At 37.3% G+C, this 22,006-nt stretch overlaps 1 protein-coding gene across 10 annotated transcripts in view; it reads right to left on the bottom strand.

Annotated features, from left to right (window-relative positions):
• Positions 1-18,969, bottom strand: part of flncb (filamin C, gamma b (actin binding protein 280)) — a 50,698-nt gene extending 31,729 nt beyond the window's left edge. For all 10 annotated transcript variants that reach the window (XM_081364462.1, XM_081364464.1, XM_081364470.1 and 7 more), the window contains exon 1: positions 18,126-18,969. In XM_081364462.1, coding sequence (XP_081220588.1) covers positions 18,126-18,504 — 379 coding nt within the window. In that variant the 5' untranslated portion in view covers positions 18,505-18,969. The remainder of the gene's footprint in view (positions 1-18,125) is intronic.
• Between the last annotated feature and the right edge of the window lie 3,037 nt (positions 18,970-22,006).

Genomic DNA, 22,006 nt, shown 5'->3' with positions numbered 1-22,006 from the left:
GGGCCGCCATCGTGCCATTTTTTGTTTACTCAGAGAGATTCGCAGAACACTGTTTGTTCCGTTCGCCTGCTGTGTTGATAGCTTTTTCACAGGTTTAGATGTGCACAAATAAACAGCAAGGATGAACTCTCTCAATGCGGATCTTATGGCTTACTAAACACATGCACACATAGACTATGACCCACGTATTTCACTTTCATTCAGTCAAAGTTTATATTTTCACATAGGGTACACATTGTTGTCACATTACTATCCCATTACTAAGTAGTAAAGACACATTATGTTAAGTATCTAAAGTAGCATAATAATATTATAAATATTTAATCAAATAAATCAATAAATTCATAATTTAATTATATTAACTAAATATATTATTACAATTAAGACAAAAATAACAGAAATCGGGTGATGAATTGTTTTTAGTAATATAATATTCAGTTCTAAATGAGGGTTTTTTATATACTTTTTTATAGTTATTCATGGCAAGTGCCACATGCACTTTTTACACAACCGTTACCCAAATCTTTCCCTACACTGCTCTGCTACAGTCAAAGACTCTGGACTACAGCGTGGAATATGAATCAAGAAGATGGACACTACTAAGCCACTGACCGAATGCCAAAGTCTGATGTCACTTAACCCTGGATCCGTGGAATGAGGTCAGTTTAAATAAAACACACACATACACAGATGAAACTTAATCGGGACGCTGAATCTGACTACACTTTGCTTCAACCCCCAATGGAGCTGACTGCACTAAATGCTGCAATGTGCGCAGCGGTCTGGGGGTAATCCAATCCCTCCAATCGAATAATACTGCCAGGTCACTTTCTGTTTTTCTCTCTCATTTTCATCTTGCTGTAATAAAACAAGTTCCAGATCGAATTCTTCACTGATCTTTGATATATTACTTTTGAGATTTTCTAGTAAATTTGGCAAGTTCAGTGTGTTGCGCTCACTGTGGCCCCCTCTCAAGAACAGGGTTTAATGTTTTTGGGTTCCTAGGCTCTCTAGATGTTTAGAAAGGAATGCATGTTGACATTTGTGTGCACTCCGCTGCATCAGCGCCAAGCCCAACAGAAAGAGACAGGGAGAAAGCAGTTGGCAATGTAAGAAAGCATAGAAACAGAGAATAAGAGAACAATAAAGAGTATCAAAGAGGAAGGCAGAGTTCAGTATTACTATTTCACTTCCTTACTAATTCATACACACACTACAGTTAAAAAATTGGGGTCAGCAAGGATGCATTAAATTGATCAAAATTGAAAGACATTTAAACTGTTACAAAATTTCTGTTCTTTCTATTCATACAGAATGCTAAAAAAAATATATATATAAATATATACTTTTACACAGCACGACTGTTTCCGACATTTATAATAACAAGAGCAGCAAAACAGCATATCTGAATGATTTCTGAAGGATCATGTGGCACAGAAGACATGGAGTAATGATGCTGAAAATTCAGCTTTACATCACAGAAATAAATTACATTTTTAAATCAATTAAAATAGGAAACATTTTAAATTGTAATAATATTTCACAATATTACTGTTCGCCTTGATAATCATGAGAGACTTTAAAATAAATAATTTTTTTTTTTTAAATAATACAAAATCATTTTTTATTATGCCAAAAAAGCTGAAAAAAGAGCAAGAGAGAGAAGTAAAAAAAAAAATAGAGAGAGACACGAGTGAGTGAATGTACCTGAAAATGATCAGATACAGGCAGATATTAGCAAACACACAAACACACAGCTCAGCTGTTAACACTCGCAAACAGGTGTGTGACGGCTGTTGTTGTATGCCAGAGGGGATAAAGATCCTCATCAGACAATATAAAACATACACAACATAAAAGGTCACACACACACATAGCTGGCACAGTGCAAGCATACACTGAACAAGCACTGACAGCTATTTGGTCTACTTTTCCTCAAATAATTTACAGATTAACACCTAATAGAGCGTGTTTGTTTTAATTCCCAATACCAATGACTTTAATCTTTTCAAACCCTGAGAAAACCCAGCAATGTGTGCCCTAGTAAAAACAAACAAAGTCCTGAAGGTAAAGCACATTCACTGAAATACAGTACAGCACCAGCAAACAGCTGGATTTAAACACACTTAATGAAAGACATCAGAAGTAAGTGTTTCCTTCCGACAACATAAAGTGCAGTGGCTGCAAACGAACCCTTGGAATTTTGAGGAACCGCTGATGACATGGGCCAGGAATTCCAGCCCGCTAGGGTACTGCACAATCACTTAATGGGCAGGAAAACAAATATGGGATCAGGGCCTGGGAAAAGACCATTAAGGACAGAGAGTCAAGAAGGGATGGCTTACGGTGAGTGCAGGGGATCATTTAGAGAATGAGCAAAAGTGTTCTCATTTGTCTCCCTCAAAAATGAGGCAACAGTTTGTTGGCACATTACGGGTTTTTTTTTCTACATTTTGTGGATTAATAATCACAGTAAATGATTATAATAGGAAAATTTCAAATCTTCACTAAAATGTTTCAAAATGCTTGAAAATTAGATCACTTTTAATAACTAGATTCTAAAGAAAAATGTGTGGCATTTACTGTTGTTAACTAAAAGTATTAAAAATATTTCTTGTTCGATAAAAACGAAAATTAGAAATGTTGACTTATTAAAAAAATAAGTTTAGGTTGACGTACTGAAATTACTAAAACTAAAACTGAAGTAAAAAATAAATTAAAGCAAAATACTAAACAAAAATGAAAATGAAAACAGAAAAAAAGGCAAATTCAAAATAGTAATAAACACTATAATTGTATAAATAACACTACTGGTGTTTAAATATTTTCAAATATTGTTCAAAATAACTAACTGTAAATATGAAAAATAATGAAATAATAAAAGATGCTTGCCTTAGCACATCTCATAATAAGTATAAGGAAGAGCAGCAGTGCTCCACAAGCACAATCTAATGTGTGAATGCAGTATTTCTCTAGCAAATGTCTCTGTGAGTAATGAAACACTTTCCTAACCCTGATTAAAGCCAGTCTGAATCATTCACATCCTCCCACCACTGAGCCACACCAACAAGACGAGATAAAAAATAATGAAACAGATGCTGGAAGCATTTTATAAGCCACTGTTGGCAAAAGCTATAGGGGGAAAACACATGTAGTGATGTTACTGCAGCGAGTACTGATGCATTCATCTTGAATCCAGCTGTTGATAATTGCTGCTCCTTTCAACTTAAAGAAATTGCTTCATTACACTGATGAACGAGCGTATTGTCATTGTTTGGAGGTTCTTCAGAGGAGGGAATTCACTAAAAACTGATTGCGCCGGCTGATAGTGCTATTTGCACGCGCTGCCCTTGTTGTTTTAGCGACTGGTGTTAGAGAACATAATAATAAAACGCTGCAAAAATGCCAACAATTGAGTGCTGAATACAGTTTGCATGCTGTAATTTCCCATCTTGCAGGTTGGTTCTGAATGCAAGGATGTGGCAGATGCAGCAGATCTGTAACAAGACTAATTTACATATAAAATAATGTGTGTTTGCACTTAGAATGACAACTTTATAAAAGAAAAAGCATGCTGCAGCAACAAAGTTTTGCGCTGTGATTGGTGGTTAAACTGGATAACGTGATGCAACTGTTTAGTGAATTTACCCCTCAGCGTATTCTTTAATAACACACTATAAAGAAATTTGCCCTTAAAAACTTAAGATCTGTTGCTGCTTTACATTTTTTGGCAGAACAAGTCATCCCAACTCATTTCATGTACATCTTGCCAAGTTGAATCTTGTAGAACTTAAATAATGAAGTTAATATCTGTAAACTATTTTGATGAGGTAAAGTAATGAAAAAACATTCTTAATTGATCATATCGCCTCATTTTTTACAGTACATGCAAATGCCAAAATATTCACATTGCTTACCAGTATTCTGCTATAAAGTCTCCTGCCAGAAAGGAGATCCTCATAACCACTGTAACTTTTGGCAGTGTCAGGAGAATTGGAATTTTCCAGGCAAATTCTGAAAACAACTTAATTTTTCTGATATATTTGCCAAAAACGTACAGCATTTTGTTTTCCAATGATTGCGGTTTTCACAGTTTCAGTTGTACCATATTTGTTACCTATTATTTTTATTTACTTTATTGTTTCATTAAATTTCTAATAAGATCTCTGTCGTTCTGAGTTGCCCTTTGAATTATATGAACATCCGCCAATGACGCCATGACAAATTTCTACAGCTTAGATGCATCAGGTGATTGTCTGCTGTTGCTTTGTTGAGCAAATAAACATCGCAGTCTCCCTCGAGACAGAAAGTTTGCCATGATCACTAGGACAGAAGAGACAGAGACAATGGCTTCTGTGTGGAAGAGACATTCTGCCTCAGGAAATATTCAACCCTACATCCACACACACACACACACACATCGCTTCAAGAGGGAATGTATAATACATGAGGCTCTGGGATATTTTGTTTCACAACTGTAAAGACAAACTAATCAATGAAAATACAATAAACAAGAGAAAAGACAAGAGCTGCAATATTGTAAAAAAGCTGGATAAATAAATGTGTATGTATTGACCAAACAGTAAAATAGTCAAAGGCAAAAAAAAAAATCCCTTATTCCCTTAAAGCCATATAAAACAATGCAGCATGGCTCTACAGTACAATCCTGCTGTCCAAGTAAAAAAAACTACACAATTATATATAACAAAACACAATTTCAACACACAGTCACAAAGTGAATGTCCTGGAGGCCTTGAAAGGAGAGATAATAGAGCAGAGCACATGACATGAATTTCAGAGTGGAGATATGAGTTATATACAATACACTTAGGGAGCTGACAGACATTAAGCAGGTCACACACACACACACACACACACACACACACACACACACACACACACACACACACACACACACACACACACACACACACACACACACACACACACACACACACACACACACACACACACACACGGACCCCCTTGTAAGTCATGTTTCATTTGTCTTCACTGTGAAATATTTACTGCTGATTAACATTCTATGAGCTGAAGATGATAAATACAAAAAAAGTGAGGGGGTTTATAGTAGTTCTGGATTCTAGTCAGCTGCAGTGTTCATACTGTATGCTGAGGTCTGTTTGACAAAGAGAGAGAGAGAGAGAGAGAGAGAGAGAGAGAGAGAGAGAGAGAGAGAGAGAGAGAGAGAGAGAGAGAGAGAGAGAGAGAGCAGGGATTCCCCCAGTAGCTGTGGAATTATAATGCTCCTGTTATCAGACTTTCTCCAGGAGACGCACACAAAACACAGACCAATCTGAAGTCACATCCTGAAGCTGTGGACACTCCAAATATTCAGATTACATTGTGTGAGCATGTGTCCATTGTCCAAGAGGGCAAGTTCACAGTTCTCCAGCGAGGCCAGAAAATATAATTCCATTACTGTGCCTCTCCAAGAGGCAAAGATAGAAAATGAGGAAAAGAGAGGGAGGGAATGAAGACATCATGGACAAATGCATCAACACTCACATTTTCCACAGGATCTCCAAAGAACAATGGAAGCGTGTTAAGGGATACTGTAGAACACACACACACACACACACACACACACACACACATATCAAGCAGCAAACATTTCATTTGAATGACAGACACAAAGGCAAAGTAGACTGACTCTCAGCACATGTACAGCACATCAACCTCACACCAAAAAAAAGTGTCATAAATGCTCTCGGAAAAAGCAGAGATAATCAAATGTTTCAAGTTATCACTATTGAAGCCAAGGTTTGCAGGGGGTTCCAATATTTAACTTATGTATTTTTTTTTTGTGAAATATTTCTTACTTTTCATAATAAATGTCACTGATTAAAATAATTATAATATAATATAATACATCTCTCTAGTCCCTGCACATACAGTATCACACCACACTTCACTTCACTTCTAACACTGATGCATTTGCACAATTTAATTCAGAACTTCCTGTTTTTGTGGTCACACATTACTTCAGAAATCCAACTGCTGCCAATGACGACAGGAAACATCTTTTACTTAACAAGCTAATAAGTGCCACTTAGACATGAGAATCCATGTCACTGAATTACATTTATTCCTGAAACAAGAACAAGCCGTTACTGGAACATGTCAAACCACTCTAGAGTCTAATGGATTCTAACCTAACTTTACGTGATTCTTTAACTGACAGCGTTATCTCTAATAATTTATTTCAGAGTACAAAATGAAAAGTGTGTGATGTGAAACCCCCTGTCCGAGTTGCTAAATGTTGTTGATTTTTGCAAGGCATTAACTGGTTTCCTCCACCAGAACACACAAGGTCAAAAAGAAATAAACGCTGAAACCCAATAGAAACAACGAGTCTGGACAATGACAGAGCAGTTCATTTATCAACGTCCTTTCAACATAAACACATTTTTACACACTAATACATCACCATGGATATGGAAACTGAGAAAACGGTCTGAAACGACTACAGGCGTGGCGCCTACTTGTTGAACAAAATGCTTGACAAAATATACAACACTTGGTGAAAATGTCAAAGAGTGATCCAGGAGAACTTCTGCCTGAAGAAAGACGAGAGAAGATAAAGATCTTCCCAAAACACACACACACACACACACACACACACACACACCATCTAGCGATACGGCACATGTGTTGCAGCAGGTGGTGTGTCTTTGAAAGTCCAAAAAAGGACATTGGTGATTAGCATTCTGCTGTTTTTCCACATGGTCCTGTCTAACCTGTTGAAGACCATGGACAATAGGAACAACACTCACACAAACCTCATTCATCCCACAGACATGAGAACAGCTGGGTAAATTGTGACGGTGTAATTAAACACAATGACACCAGTGGGCCTTTAAATCAGTGCACGGAGAATTCCACCATAAGCTTCACAGATTTCCCAGAATTTGGCAGGAATGTCATTCACAAGCTTCTGAACATCCACCACCCCTTACACTTTCATTAGCAATGCTTTTGTTAGAACGAGTTGTTAAGCAACAGGCAACCAACCATAAACTGCTTCATTAAATGTTCATGACCTTACACGACCAGTCTCAGAACTTTCACTTAAATCCATTCCATAGAATTCTACAGATTTTTATCTTTAATCATAAAGTGCACTAATTCCAAGTGAATCTTGTTACATCTCGTCTTCTGACTCTAAAGTCTGGAGTACACTACACGACTTTTAACATCTGAACAGATTTTAAAACACTATGCATCATACTGTATACTTCTGACTTTATCAATGGATACAAAGAAAAACTGGGCAACATACACTAAACGACTGAAGATCACACAACAACACAACAAACTCACACAGAAAGATGCACCAAGATGCACAACAAATAAAATCAATATTGCTGCTTCCGAAATCACGTACTATATTAATAAGTACAGCATATGTTTTGAAACTTGTGCCACTGTTAAAAAAAAAAATTCTATTTAGTATGAATGTGTGTAGTATGAATGAAGCAGGAACCTACAGTACTACATCCGCCATGTTGTCACTGTCATGTGATGGTGCCATTTCCATTTACAAATCCTCTCCTGTGGCCTCAAGGGATTGTAAAGTGTCCTTCGGATGTGCATTTCAGAATCTTGCCAGCAGTAGTAGTCATCTGGGAACTTTTCACCCACTGTTTTATGAATACTGTGAATTCGACATACTACTTGACATTTATACATTTTGTTTGTCTACTATATAGTATGGAAGTAGGCATATTCAGATGTGTTCAAAAATGCATGTTTATCATCTTACTGGATGATAAACATGCATTCTGTGTGAAATCTGTCAACTCTGACTGCCAAAAATCTCCAGATTGGCTTTGACTTTTGATAACTAGCATTGACACGTCCAGACTGCAAACAGGGGGAAAAAATCTGGGCGAAAGTCATGTTGTGAATTCCAGCCTTTAGTGTATATACAGAAAACAATGTGAGGTTCATTTTCATAGTGTGTTTCATAAGAGGTGCTCAAGAAAATTCCTGGCATTACATGTTAAACTCTTGGTTATTCCTCTTCAAGTCCAATGAGCAGAAAAAACCCTGTCTCCAATGTAAACCAGTGATAAAACACTGTAATAAGTCTGTCAGTGCTCAGGAGCCCCAAACCAAGAGGCTTATTTTTCACATAGTAGAAAAAACAATGGTACTTCCACCAAAAAAAAAAAAAAAATCATTCTTATTCCCTCAACTTTTCAGTCTATATTATGAGTGATTATTATAGACTTTATTATCTAGACTTTATTATTATCTTTGAGTGATAATATGGATAAAAAAGGAAAACAAGAAAAGCAGAGGTGGACTAATTAGTGGAGGAGGAAGATCTCGTATGTGACCTTTCTGTGTGAAAGACAGTGATTTTGTTTCTAGTTATCAGTGCACTCAGCCGATCTCTTCTCCTGAGTGAACCCAGTCAGCTGCCGTCACAGCTGCTAACAGGCATCCTGAACCAACAACTGATGTGCTCAAAGATCTGCCTTCCCCCTCATGGGCCTAAAGGCCCCGATATACTCCCGGCACACACTCACACACATATTCTAGCTGTCTGCTTGCAGCATGCAGTCACCCTCCCTCCCCCCAATCCCTCAACAAAGCTTCGGAGTTGAAGTTCCATCCAGAACAGGCACATAGGAGCCTTTGTCCCGGTCTCCCTCCAGTGCGCCTGAATCAGGACAGACTCCGTCACCCCAGGGCTCACTTAAGAACGTCCAAGGCATTTACCAAGAAGAGTTCAACTAAAAGAGTACAAACGTTGTAAACAAGCACTGACAGGCACACTGTGTATGTGTCTAAAAAGTGTCTATATGAAGAATTTACTTCAACGTGCAAAAGTTACGCTTTATTGTCACATTTGCATAATTTCCAACATTGTGGACAGATGATTACAGTATGATTATAAATAGTAGTATTATTTTCTAATTGTTTGGCTTCCTAAAACACCAGTGTGAGTGTAATGTAGACTGAGACACTATTTCACAACTAAAAAGAGGTTTGAGTCCACTTTAAAGTCCAGGTAAAAGTCAATGCAAAGACTTTTGAACCTCTTCATTTTGTATTCTCATTTGATGCATTTAACTTTAAAATGTACAAATGAAGGACAGTGGTCCACCTACTAGTCTCGCAAAATCTTGTGGGAAACACTGATATATGTACAACTTCTCCAATTTTCAACCAGCTTTTTATAGTTGATAATATATTTAAATGTACTCTTTCTCCATGTTTGAAGAGTACATTGTTAACAAACGACATTTGTAACAATACAAAGCTGGTTAAAATCAATACATCGGCAAAGTGATGTAAAACAAATAGCCTATACAAATATTTAATAATAATAATTATATTATTAAAAATGATATACAAATATTAAATTAAACTTAAGAAAATGGTTGCCTTCATTATTACAAGTTTTAAAAGCACTTTTTTTTCCAGCGCAGAGAGAAAGAATGAGAAGAGTTAAAAACACTTAGAGACGGGCCTGTCAGCGCTTCAGGTCAAACTGCTATAAACACAGACAGTCAGACACACGTGCACACAATCCTTTATGCTCCTGTAGGAACTAACTCCCTGTAACATGCCTATGCCATTAGCTGTGCACGTCTCAGCCATTTCTATGTTGATGTCCAACAGAAACACATCAAGACACAGTCCAGGCTAGTGATAAAGTTGTCAAATATCAGTCAGAAGGGCTTTTTACTGCCCTTGTTAAGCTTCTTTTGGAAAAGAACTCTGAATGACGTCTGTATCTCTTAGTGGAATCCACTAAAAGTCCACCATTCATAGGAAAAGAGAAGACAAAGTCCTTTCCAGAGTTATGAGGGAGAAAGTTCACATCTGGGTTTCCTGTTGGGAAGTTCAAATGGTGAAGAGCTCTTCCACTAAACCACAATGAAATGGATGGAAAATATTAATGGCATTTGCTAAGGCAAGCATTACTCTTATTATAAGTCAGGTCGAGAAGTTGCGACAGTCTTTTCTTCCCTACTATGACACACATCTGAGTGAAACGGCTTCTCAAACAAACGTACGCCGGAAAACACAAGTCATCGGAGAAGAGAAGAGATGTCTCTGCAAGTGGAAGGGGAGGTTATTTTGATTAAAGATTATGAGGGCACATGAATTAAAAAATGGATAAATCATTTATAATAAATACTGCATTATTCCATAAACAAAAACACGAATTGACTTTAAACTGTTAGTGCCGGGGATATATAATGTTTTTAGTCATTTGTCCATTTATAAACCTCTCTTTAAGTCCTGTTCAGGGTTTAGTCAGTCTATTTCTGTGTGCGGGATGGAGGACATGAGGGAGGCGAAGACATTTGACCATGTGGACGATGAGGGATTTTCTTGTCCGAGGCAATCTGGCAACCCAGGGTCAGGCAGCTGATGACATCATCACGCCGCTGATAGCCCTCTGCGCCTGACACTGCTGACACCAAACACCCCAGAGTGCACTTGGGCTGTCTGATTCCCAGCCTTACAGAGAACACAATACAGAAGAACTGCTTTACGCTGGCCAAAAATATGCGGGCTTTACACCGGACTGTAAAAAAGACAGAGTTCCAAGGGCACAGAAGTTATAGCTGTTGTTAAACACCTGTGAGATGGCTGTTATCGGCAAACCAGTCATGATCTTGACCCCTGACCCTACTGTTAACCTCGACAGCCGCACCGTTACCGTAGAGATAGAGTGACAGAGATGTGCATCTCTGAAGACAGATTCACATCTCTGTCGCTCCTGTATATGAGTATATTGTTTCCATAGATTTTATCCTTAATTTGGCAATTACTTAGATATATTTTTCTATCTATCTGTATTTCAAATAATTAGCATACTTACACTGTCATTCAAAATTTCGGGGTTGGTGAGATTTTTTTATGGTTTTGCAAGTCTCTGAAGCTCACCCAAGCTGCGAAATATACAGTAAAAACAGTTGTGAAATATTATTACAATTTAAAATAACTTTTCTATGGCAATATATTTTAAAATGTAATTTATTCTAGTGACGTCAAAGCTGAATTTTCAGCATCATTACAGTCTTCAGTGTCACATGATCCTTCAGAAATCATTCTAATATGCTGATGCTGCTCAATAAACATTTCTTATTATTATCAATGTTGAAATTATCTGTGCTGATAAATATGTTTGTGGAAATTGTGATACGTGTTTTTCCAAGTTTCTTTGTTGAATTGAGAGTTTGTAAGAATAGGATTTATTACAATTTTTTTATATATAACAATTTAAAATTTTAAATTTAATTTAAATAATCCTTAATAAAAGTATTAATTTCTTTCAAACAAAATCTCACACAAAACTTTTGAATGGTAGTGTAAATAACATGTTAGAGGGATAGTTTATCTAAAAAGTTTAATTCTGTCATCATTTACTCATCCTCGTGTTATTCCAAACCCCTATGACATTTTCTTTTGTGGAATACAGTGGAAAACATTTTTTAGAATGTTTATGAACTGTTTCTTTGCCCATACAAAGTCAATGGGGTCCAAAACAAAACATCTTGTTTTGTTATTAAAGCTCACATATCTGTCACCCTTATCTTTTCACACACATTTTTGGTGTTTGGTGAAAGAGTCATACAGTTTTAGAACAACAAGAGGGAGATAAAATGATGAAATGATTTTCATTTTTTAGGGAAATCTTTTTAAGGAAAGCAACCAGTCAATTCTGGATTGCAGACGTGCACTAAAACAAATGAGCATGTTCTACAATGTGTAACTCTATCCAAACACCACTGTGAGCAGCTGAAAACATTGGAGAGGCTCAGATATCACTTACAGCAGAGATGAAGTCCCGGTTAGCCTTCCAGCACCACATTCATAATCAAAAGCGACTCGCCCTTTTTCCCCTCGCCTGCTTTCCATCATTCTCTGATCTCCCACATGATCCTGGAGTTTGAAGATGGTGTTGGATTTATACAGTAACCGAAGAATCCACAGTGAGTGTCAAGCGATATCCCGAATAAGCCCTTGCAGATACCGTGAGGCCTTTTACTGTCATGAACCGAATTCAATCATTGCAGCATCAGAATCCAATGGTTTTAAAATACAGCACAGCACTATAAACTCTTATGAGATAATTCTCGAATAAACTGTTTAACCTCTAAATGCCTTGGCAATTAATAATCCAAATACAAGCAATAAGAAATAAATACTGGCCTGTTGTACTTGTTTAACACTGTATGTTGAGTTTCCCACACACGAACAAAGGAAGCTGTTGCACAACCGTTTCACACACGCACACCTGATATCCGCCTACCCAGGATGCACCTGTATGTAACGGTAGAAACAGCACATTTTAGGCTTTCTTCACCAGAGATATTAATAAACCGAGTGGGACACATTGGAGAAAGCACCACAGCGGCCCATGTCAAATCTCTGGAGGGAGTGTGTGTGTGTGTGTGTAGGGGTGTTCACTGGCCTTGCTTGAACATTCCAGTGGACTGACTAGCCTTTGACACATGGTAACAATTAAAGATGCTGTTATACGCGGAAAGCAGGAGGACACAAGAAGGGGGTCAGAAAGACTGCTTGTTATTGTTCATAAACTGAAAGCCCTAGTCATTTCTATCGTGCCTGACTCTCATATATTTTGGATGGAAATCCTTCTTCTGGCCAAAGATTACACGGAGCTGAAGCTGGAGATAAGCCTAGGAAAAGTTATAACACAACATTCACCAGAAACAATGTCAGAGGTGAACAAGAGGGGTGGAATCGATAAAACCCACTGCTACTTCTCAGTGAAGAGCAGCAGAGGAAAGATCTGCTTAATGAGCCAGGAAAGTGTTACATGCAGAGAAACAGAGCATGACGTTGGCAAAAATAACTCACTGTGCTGATAAAGACACCGTAGCACTTCAGGGAAACATGCTACGACAACTTAACTTTTAATCAAAGGAAATTTCCCCTCCGGGATACAGCATATGTCATTAGGGACTCCCTTTCAGCACACTTACTTCAGAGAGGGGGGGGGGGGCAGAGGGCAGAGGGGGGGGGCGGAGGGGGGGGTGGAGAGAGAGAGAGAGAGAGAGAGAGAGAGAGAGAGAGAGAGAGAGAGAGAGAGAGAGAGAGAGAGAGAGAGAGAGAGAGTGAGTGAGAGAGAGAGCTATATTGTCACTGCTGAAGACAACATTTTGTTAAAATTGCAAAAAGGAAAATGTTATACAATAAGTATAACAATACTACTAATACCTACTACTAAATAAATAAAACAGAAAATAAATCAATACTGATTTTAAGTAAAAAATAAAAGAATTAATTAATTAATAATTGATATATATAATATAAATATACATTAAAGTTGTCAACCTCTCATTTATGTGTTAAATAAAAAAATAAAAAACTTAAGCCATCTTAAAAATAGAGAACAACATAAATACCAAACTCGATTGTAGGCCAGCGACAGACTAATATTTAATCATATGGAAATAAAACAATTAAATTGAAATGCCTAAGATTTACTCATCTACAACAACAACAAGGTAATATCTAATAAATTAAATTATCTTTATTTTAGGGCTTTAAAAGCAAATATTATGCAGATAAAATATGGTTTAACTGCCAAAAAACATTGCTAAAAATAACTATTAATCATATTTTTTGCAGAGCCTGTGAAAATCTGACAGCTGAGGTTAAGCAAGAAAAGGGAGAGAAAGGGGGGATACTCATTCCAATAAGTTTTGTCAAACATGTGCTCATCAACTATCCCATGACTCACTCTTTCTTTCAATTACTATCCAAATAACGTCCAGCAACCCCCTCTGTCCCGGCTTTCTTCTGGGCCAGTAGGACTATTTAAAGCACCTGTTACTGATGGACCCCAGTGCGCAGCTGTCTACCTATCAATCACTCACTCAGAGGCTAAACGCTGAAGATCCCTGTCCCAGAGACATCAGCACATACACCCAAAACTCCTATATCAGCATTATTTTATGTTTCGACAATAATATATTGTATTTTTCATATGGAAAGATCACTGATCCTGATGCAGCTGTATTTTACGGAGCCGCTATGGGGATATGATGGAAAAAAAATACGGGACGAGAGGAAATATTATATTTCAATGATTTTGCGTTTACTTGCAAAACTTTAGCTTTCTGTCACAAAAAGTATTGTGTTCCTCCCGAGAAACTTTGTGTTCTCTCCCACAACATTTGCATTATCTTGCAAAACTATTGCATTCCCCTGAAACGTAAAAGCATTGAAATATAATTTTTTCTCCCATCTCACTTTTTTTTCATCACCATGTCCCTTTAGGGACATAACATTTGCATATATGTATGTAAATCTATTAGTGCTGTCAAATCAAATAATAGGGATTAGTCGCATCTAACATAACAGTTTGTAAATATATAATATATATATATATATATATATATATATATATATATACTGTATATATATATATATATATATATATATATATATATATGTAAGGGATAATGTATAGAGAGGCGGTCGTTATAGCGAATAACAAGCCCGACAGGCTGAACGAGAACCCGACGCGAAGCGGATTCTACATTGGAATTCAGCCAAGCCATGTAATATATATATATATATATATATATATATCGATTTGACAGCACTAAAATCTATATATTCTCACACATCTGCATGAGTGAGTGAGTGCATAGCGAAATGAGGTGAGTGGTATTTCCTGTAGAGGCAGCAGGCCAACCCCATGTGACAAGGTTCACACACACACACACACTTTCTTGGACGGGAGTGCAAGAGTTTTTCCTGCACCTCTTTCACCCTACACTCTTGCGTAAGGAGGGTTCTGAGAGGCAGGTGCCATTCTAGAAAGATCTATCTCATTGCCAATGACAGATGGGCTGAAAGTTATGTGCCAGCGTGTGAGACTGTTGGCTCCTTCCCCCAAACCTAACAAGTCCTTGTCAAGTCCTTTCAAATAAAAGCCACTATCATTCAGTCTCTGTCACTGGTGAAATCAAGTCTTTATTTATGAACATTGCCCTTTTTCTGTTGTACATAATGCCCAGTTATTTTGAAAGAATGCAACGCTCCCAGGCCCCGACACCCACCATTAGACACCAGAACAATCTAGATCTTTTCCCTCTGCAAAAACACCACCACTGACCCAGGAACAGATCCCAGGGTCATTTCTGGGAAGAGAAGCCAAGATGATCTAGAAACAGCTATCATGCTTTTTACTAATATGTTTGATATTTGGTGCATTATGATAAAACATAATGAATTCTAGTGTGGATACTGTCATATGGAAGTTCTCCCAAATCAGCCGAATTTACAGAAGTGATGTTGATGCCTTAGTTTCATATCAGACTGCCGATCTACCACTAAAATGACTGGAATATCTCTAAATACAGAGACATTTATACAAAAAATACTATAAAAAACACCTTCTTAACGCATATTTCACACATTAAGGAATCATTCTAATCAATGATCATTTTTTATCTTTTTGTCTATTCCAAATGAGGCAGGTCCACAAATCCATACTAGCTCCTAATCTGGGTTTGGGACTATGCTCCAAAGGGGTATAAAATTAGGAAGTAAGTAAAGTGCTGTTCAAAGATCTGTTTTTGCCTCATGTTGAATATGAAGATAAGGAGCAGTGGATGTCCGATCACATAAACCATCAAAGAATCATATTGACAATTGTATAAATTAAACAATATATCAGCCAGGCTAATTCATCTGACAATTTGAGATTATCAGCATCATCTGATCTGATTATTTGAAACATCATTGTTGTTACTCTGATGTATAACATAGTGTAACATCGTATAATTGCATTATAATCACATTGAATGTAGGCTACATTCAAAGAAATATCATAATAGGCCTAAATTATTCATATTTTCTATTTGAATGTACAAGTACTATACTAATCTGTTCAACTTTATATATCCCTAATATTTATTAAAGAAACGTGTTTAAAAAAAATGTCTTCAATGTGCAAATTAGACTATTACACAAAGGCAAAAAATCATTGACATTTTCTTCAGGGAAATTGTTTGATCTATTGTTTAGAAAAATATATAAGTGTGGACAATCTAATAATACTTCAGTGCTTCCAAAATGATAATTAATGTAATTCTAACAAATGAGAATCAATATTTACAGTTAAAATGGAAACATACCCCCATATGACCAGGCTAATTATGGGTAGTTTGTGTGGTCTGACAACTTTAATTAAGGCTTGAGTCAAAACAAGCGGTTGAGGAGGCTTTCGTTATACACATACGCAAGTATTCATTTCAAGATTTTGATACAGCGTTTCACAAGCGAAAAAAAGTTAATTACAAGTTAGTCATATAGCAAGAAATTCAACTGATGAGGTAACCATAGCAACAGTTCGCAGCTCGAGCGCGTCCCGTTATGATAACATTCCCACAGCACAAATGGTCATTGCTAGTCACTTAATTAAATATTTAGCAGAACTTTTTGTGTTTGTTTTGTTTTAAACAACTTTTACTTTCATAAAATCTCACCGAATCCACCGCGTCGAGTGCAAATGTATACGCAACGAACAGGGCCGGTTCTAGACATTTGGAGGCCCTAGGCAAAATTCATGTTGGAGGCCCCCCACCCCCAATAAAAAACACTTGAAACAAATATGATTCCTAACTTTTTTATTTATACAACATTTCATTTTAAATTTAGTATATTTTTACTTACACAGTACATAAGTTTGGACAAATTACTATTTTTAATGTTTTTGAAAGAAGTCTCTTATGCTCATCAAGCCTGGATTTTATTTGATCAAAAATACAGAAAAATAATATAGTGAAATATTATTACAATTTAAAATAATGGTTTTCTATTTTACTATACTTTAAAATATATTTCTGTGATGCAAAGCTGAATTTAGTGTCACGTGATCCTTCAGAAAACTTTATAATATTCTGATTTATTATCAAATGTTAGAAATGGTGCTTAATATTTATTTTATAACATGTGATACTTTTTTTCAGGATTTTTTGATTATTAAAAAGTTGTTTTAAAAAAGTCTTCACTATCACTTTTATATATTTAACACATCCTCGCTGAATATTCCTGTTTTTTTTTTTTCTGTATTTTTGATCAAATAAATGCAGGCTTGTAGAGCATAATAAGAAACTTCTTTCAAAAACAATAAAAATAGTAATGGGTCCAGACTTTTTACTGGTAGCCTACTACATCAAACTTTATCTAAAGTAATCTCTTTTTTGTTTAATGAAGATGTTATTGTTCTTGTTGTTATTTTGCTGGTGTATTCAGTTTATTCACAGTTCCAGAATACCACTTCAGTAGATGAACATAAACGTGCTTTTATAATTGTTTTCATAGCTGCGTTATGGGCAGATATTGCATTGCTACCTTAAATATGCTATACACAAATCAAGTGGAAGAGAAAGATACGATCGCTACTGAGCAGGGAAAAAAATCTAAACTAATATTCGTATAGGCTATGATGTCAGGGTATTATCTAATCATCAGCAGAATATAGAAGATAGACCCATAGATATGAGATCCTTTATTTGAAACATTTAAAAATGTTGCAGTGTGTTGGTTTTTTAACTTTGAATACAAACGTCTTATCTTTTACTTTTGTAGCTTTTTTACTAGTCAGCTCCCAACGCGATGTTATTCATTGTACGCGCAAATTCAAAGCGTCGCGTCTGGGCACGTTAATGACGCTCGCACTCTTTTAAACTCGTAGACTAACAAAGCGGTGAATGATTTTTCCAGAAATGACGCTGATCTACAGTAGCCCACACGTTTATATTTAAAATACATTGCAATCACTCCAAAATCGATGACCTGCATTACGAGCTGTGCTTCTTTGCGTGCCTATGTAGACTTTTGTACAGTCATGGGCTGGCGTTAATGTGACGTAATGTAACAGTCTATGGTTAAGATAAACATCGTCACTATTTTTAGTTAATTAATAAATTTTGAAATAAATTGTAGATAGGACATTTGTACATTTATTTATTTATTTTTTATTTTTTATTTTTTTGTCCCTCTGTCTGGGCCCCATCCCGCCAATCGGGCCCTAGGCACGTGCCTAGTTTGCCTTTGCGTTAATCCGGCTCTGGCAACGAAACAGCACTTACCTATAGAAACTAGTCTGATGTGTTCCCTCTCTAGAAACTCCAGCGCGACCGACACATTCTCCAGCTTCATCTGCCTGAAATTGGGTCTGGCGTGGTACTTTCTGTACATTTTCTTCTGGCTGAGAACTTCCAGGAGCCCGATAAGCTTGAGCCCGTCGCTCAGGTCCTTCTGCAGGTCGTTGATCTTTTTGTTGACGCATTTCAGGTGTTCGTTGCACCACCTGGTGAAGGTGTTCTGCTGGATCTTCTTCCAGGGCGCATCCTCCGCCAGGTCCTTCTCCGTGGCCGGCATCTCCTCGTCTCCGTCCTCGCCGTTGTCGGTGCCCTGGTAATACTGCGGCGGCAGCTGCTGGTCGTAGTATGTATGATTGCTCATCATGTTTTTTTCCCCGATGTTCTCGTGCCCCCCTCTTAACGTTATTCGACAATCTGTTAGACTTTTGCAGCGCGAGGGGGAGTGGGAAAGGGGGAAAAAAAGAAAAGAAAAGAAAAGAAAACGGAAGAAAGTTGGGAGCGCTTGCGGAAAAAGGCAGAGATTGGACTATTTGTCGGACAGGAACCAGCTTCGAAACACTTTTTAAGGACGAACGAGTGCAGAGCGAATTAATTTCCGCTATTTCCGTTAAATTTTAAATTCTTCCAGCCGCCACTTTTTTTTAGACCGCCGTGTAAGAAAGTTCGTTCCTGCTTGATTCGCATGAAACTTTTCTGAAATAAAAGGAAAGACGGGAAAAGAGACGCGGCTTCGTATATACTTGAATGGTTAAATGAAGCATGAGGCGCTTTAAAAATCTGAGACCCCTCCGGCAGGGCTCACACGTCAGTCTGCAGGATCTCCTGGTATGCTGCTGTCATCATGACCATATACAACAGCGCGATGGGTGATTCTCTAATCTGACCGAGATAGTGAGACCGGCGCCCGATTGGGCGAAGCGCGCGGCGGGGAAGGGGATTGGATGGACCCCGAGCGCCGCGACAGTTGTGACTGTCATTTTTATTTTTAGGAACCCCAAATTGGGCACTGGGGGGCTGGAGTTGCGCTTGTTGTAAAACTTGGGCTCTCTTTTAACAATTGGGGCTGGAAAAAGCAACTGACAGCATAATTAAGTCTGTGAGATATTTTAACAGAGTGTGCTAAATAAGCATAGGCTACTGAAGAAAAGGCATGACAGACTATTTATTAATAAATCATAAATAGTAGCCTTCGAGAGTTTATTAATAAACAATATTATGGCCCCCAACTGACAAAACTCTATTCCAGTCAATGAAGTCATACACTGTAAAATAGTTTTGTTAAAAGTAGCTGTATTGGAGATATTGTTAACTGTTCATGTTACAGTTCCTTACTGGATAGGCCTATGCATTAAACTGATAGTTGGCATAGGCACTAATATACGTGGTAAAAAAATAAAAATAAAAAAAACGTCAGCGTAATGACTTGTGAAAAATGCATAAAAATGTGAATGTTAAAAATGTTATTAGCCAATAACAGATAGCCTACAGAGAGCAGTGTTTCCCACACTTTTTTAATTCAAATAAGTAAGCTAACTTAAGTACATAATACCTTGTTAAATAAAAATGAAGGTAACTCATAAGTTTAACTAGGCTATATATATATATATATGTGTGTGTGTGTGTGTGTGTGTGTGTGTGTGTGTGTGTGTGTGTGTGTGTGTATACATGTATGTATAAATATATATTTACAAACGGTTATGTTAGATGCTATACAGTGTGTGTGTGTGTGTGTGTGTGTGTGTGTGTGTGTGTGTGTGTGTGTGTGTGTGTTCCAGGTATTCCCTACATTCTTATCATTATCCCCATAAAGATAGTAAAACCTGACACTTTTGACATTGTGGGGACAAAATATTAGTCCCCATGAGGAAAACAGTTGATAGATCATATATATTCTGATAATATAAATGATCAGAGAGGCTATGGATTGTGAGATTATAAAAGGGTAGACTGGGGCTAGTTTACAGTTTGTGCCATTTAAACCTTGTTGTTACAGAGATATGGCCATATCATGTAAGCGTCATGTAAACAATGATGATTCAGACCCAAAAAAACTGCTTACAAACCATTTCATGACCTCGGGTCCCAGTGCTGTCAGATGTCACAACCTGGAAGCTTGTATCATTTGACATGTTACACACAAATTCTCTCTCTATATAAGTGTGTGTGTGTGTGTGTGTGTGTGTGTGTGTGTGTGTGTGTGTGTGTGTGTGTGTGTGTGTGTGTGTGTGTGTGTGTGTGTGTGTGTGTGTGTGTGTGTGTGTGTGTGTGTGTGTTTAAACATTTTATGAAAATATTACAAACATTTAATAAAAAGTTATGCTATAGAGTAGTCACAGGACTGAATTCATTACAATAGCAAACTGCGAGATCCTGGGTCTGCACTGAAACGTATACAGTGAACGTATAACAGTAATACAGAATGAGTTATTGTAATTCAGAGTGTTTGCTCCAGTGGCGAACTGTGACTAAACCATATACAGGCATATGGTTCACTATTACTGGAAAAGAAGGACCCCCGTGGACATGTGTAATACACAAAGACATAAATTCAGAAGTGTCCAAAAGAAAAGCAACCTTTTCCACAGACTGACACACAAAACCCAGGAATAGAAGAGGTTCATATACTCACAGTGAAGTCACAGCCATGACTCAGAACCTCAGCACGCTTCGATGTGGACTGACAAATAATACAAAAGTGAAGGTCAGAGGAATGAACGGGGACATCTGTTTATCATTTGGTGAAAGCTATGGATGTCAGCTCACCTTATGATTCAACAACAGGCTGAAAGAAAAACAAGCTCTGATCTGACAAGAAGAAACGAGCACATAAATTAAATCAGGATGCTCTGGACAAACTACTTTATTTGTTCCTGTTCATTTACAAAATATACATGGTTACCAAAATACTTCAAATATCATTATTATTAATGTTTAAATAAATGCCTGTTAAGGCAGGACAACATGTAAACATATCAAAGACACTGTAATTACAATTACACAACCACATACAGACAAGCAGCAGCATCGCCACATACTGGCATTTCCATACATTTACCACCCATCAGCATCCATTAAAGCACATTTACAAACGATTTTGTTGGTCTGTACAACTTGCAATTCTCTCAACAACTAAAAGACTTTAAATAGAAGATAAATGGAACAGAAGAGAGAACTGGAGTGGAAATGTACAGTATGGACTTAAAATAGAGATAAAATCACATTCAAGATTCATTGATAAAGTGAATCGCTTCATATAATATTTCGTAATAAGGTCCATTTAGAGAAAAACTAGATAGCACTTTATTTTACAGTGCATGTACATACTATGTACTTATTGTAGTCATGACACTAACTGGGTAATAACTAGGTACTAACCCAGAACACAACCCTAAACCTAACCTTAACCAGTGAGGTTACCTTAAAGGGATAAATTTTGGTATGTTTTAGCTTACCTCAAGGGCATCCAAGATGTAGGTGTCTTTTTTTCCGCAGTAGTTTTAATTTTGATATTTTTAGGTCAAACCATCTGTCAGTCATATAATGCAGGTCTATGGTCACTATCTGAAAGAGCATGCACAGAGAAGTCCAAATTAAACAATTCCCCATCGTAAGTACACATTGATGGCCTAAGACACGAAACGAGCGGTTTGTGTGAGAAAACGAACAGTATTTATATCGTTTTTACCTCTTGTACACAACCACATCCAAGTGATCTGAGGGCGCTTCCTGGTGTGTGACGTGTGCGCGCGTTCTGGCTTAGTCTGCGCAAGCGCCGTAAAGTGTACAAGAGGTAAAAACGATAAATACTGTTCGTTTTCTCACACAAACCGCTCGTTTCGTGTCTTAGGCCATCAATGTGTACTTAC

Source organism: Scardinius erythrophthalmus, assembly GCF_964197995.2.
Source record: "Scardinius erythrophthalmus genome assembly, chromosome: 4".
Lineage (NCBI taxonomy): Eukaryota > Metazoa > Chordata > Actinopteri > Cypriniformes > Leuciscidae > Scardinius > Scardinius erythrophthalmus.
The sequence above is the reverse complement of the archived record's forward strand: the minus strand, read 5'-3'. Positions and strand labels throughout refer to the sequence as shown.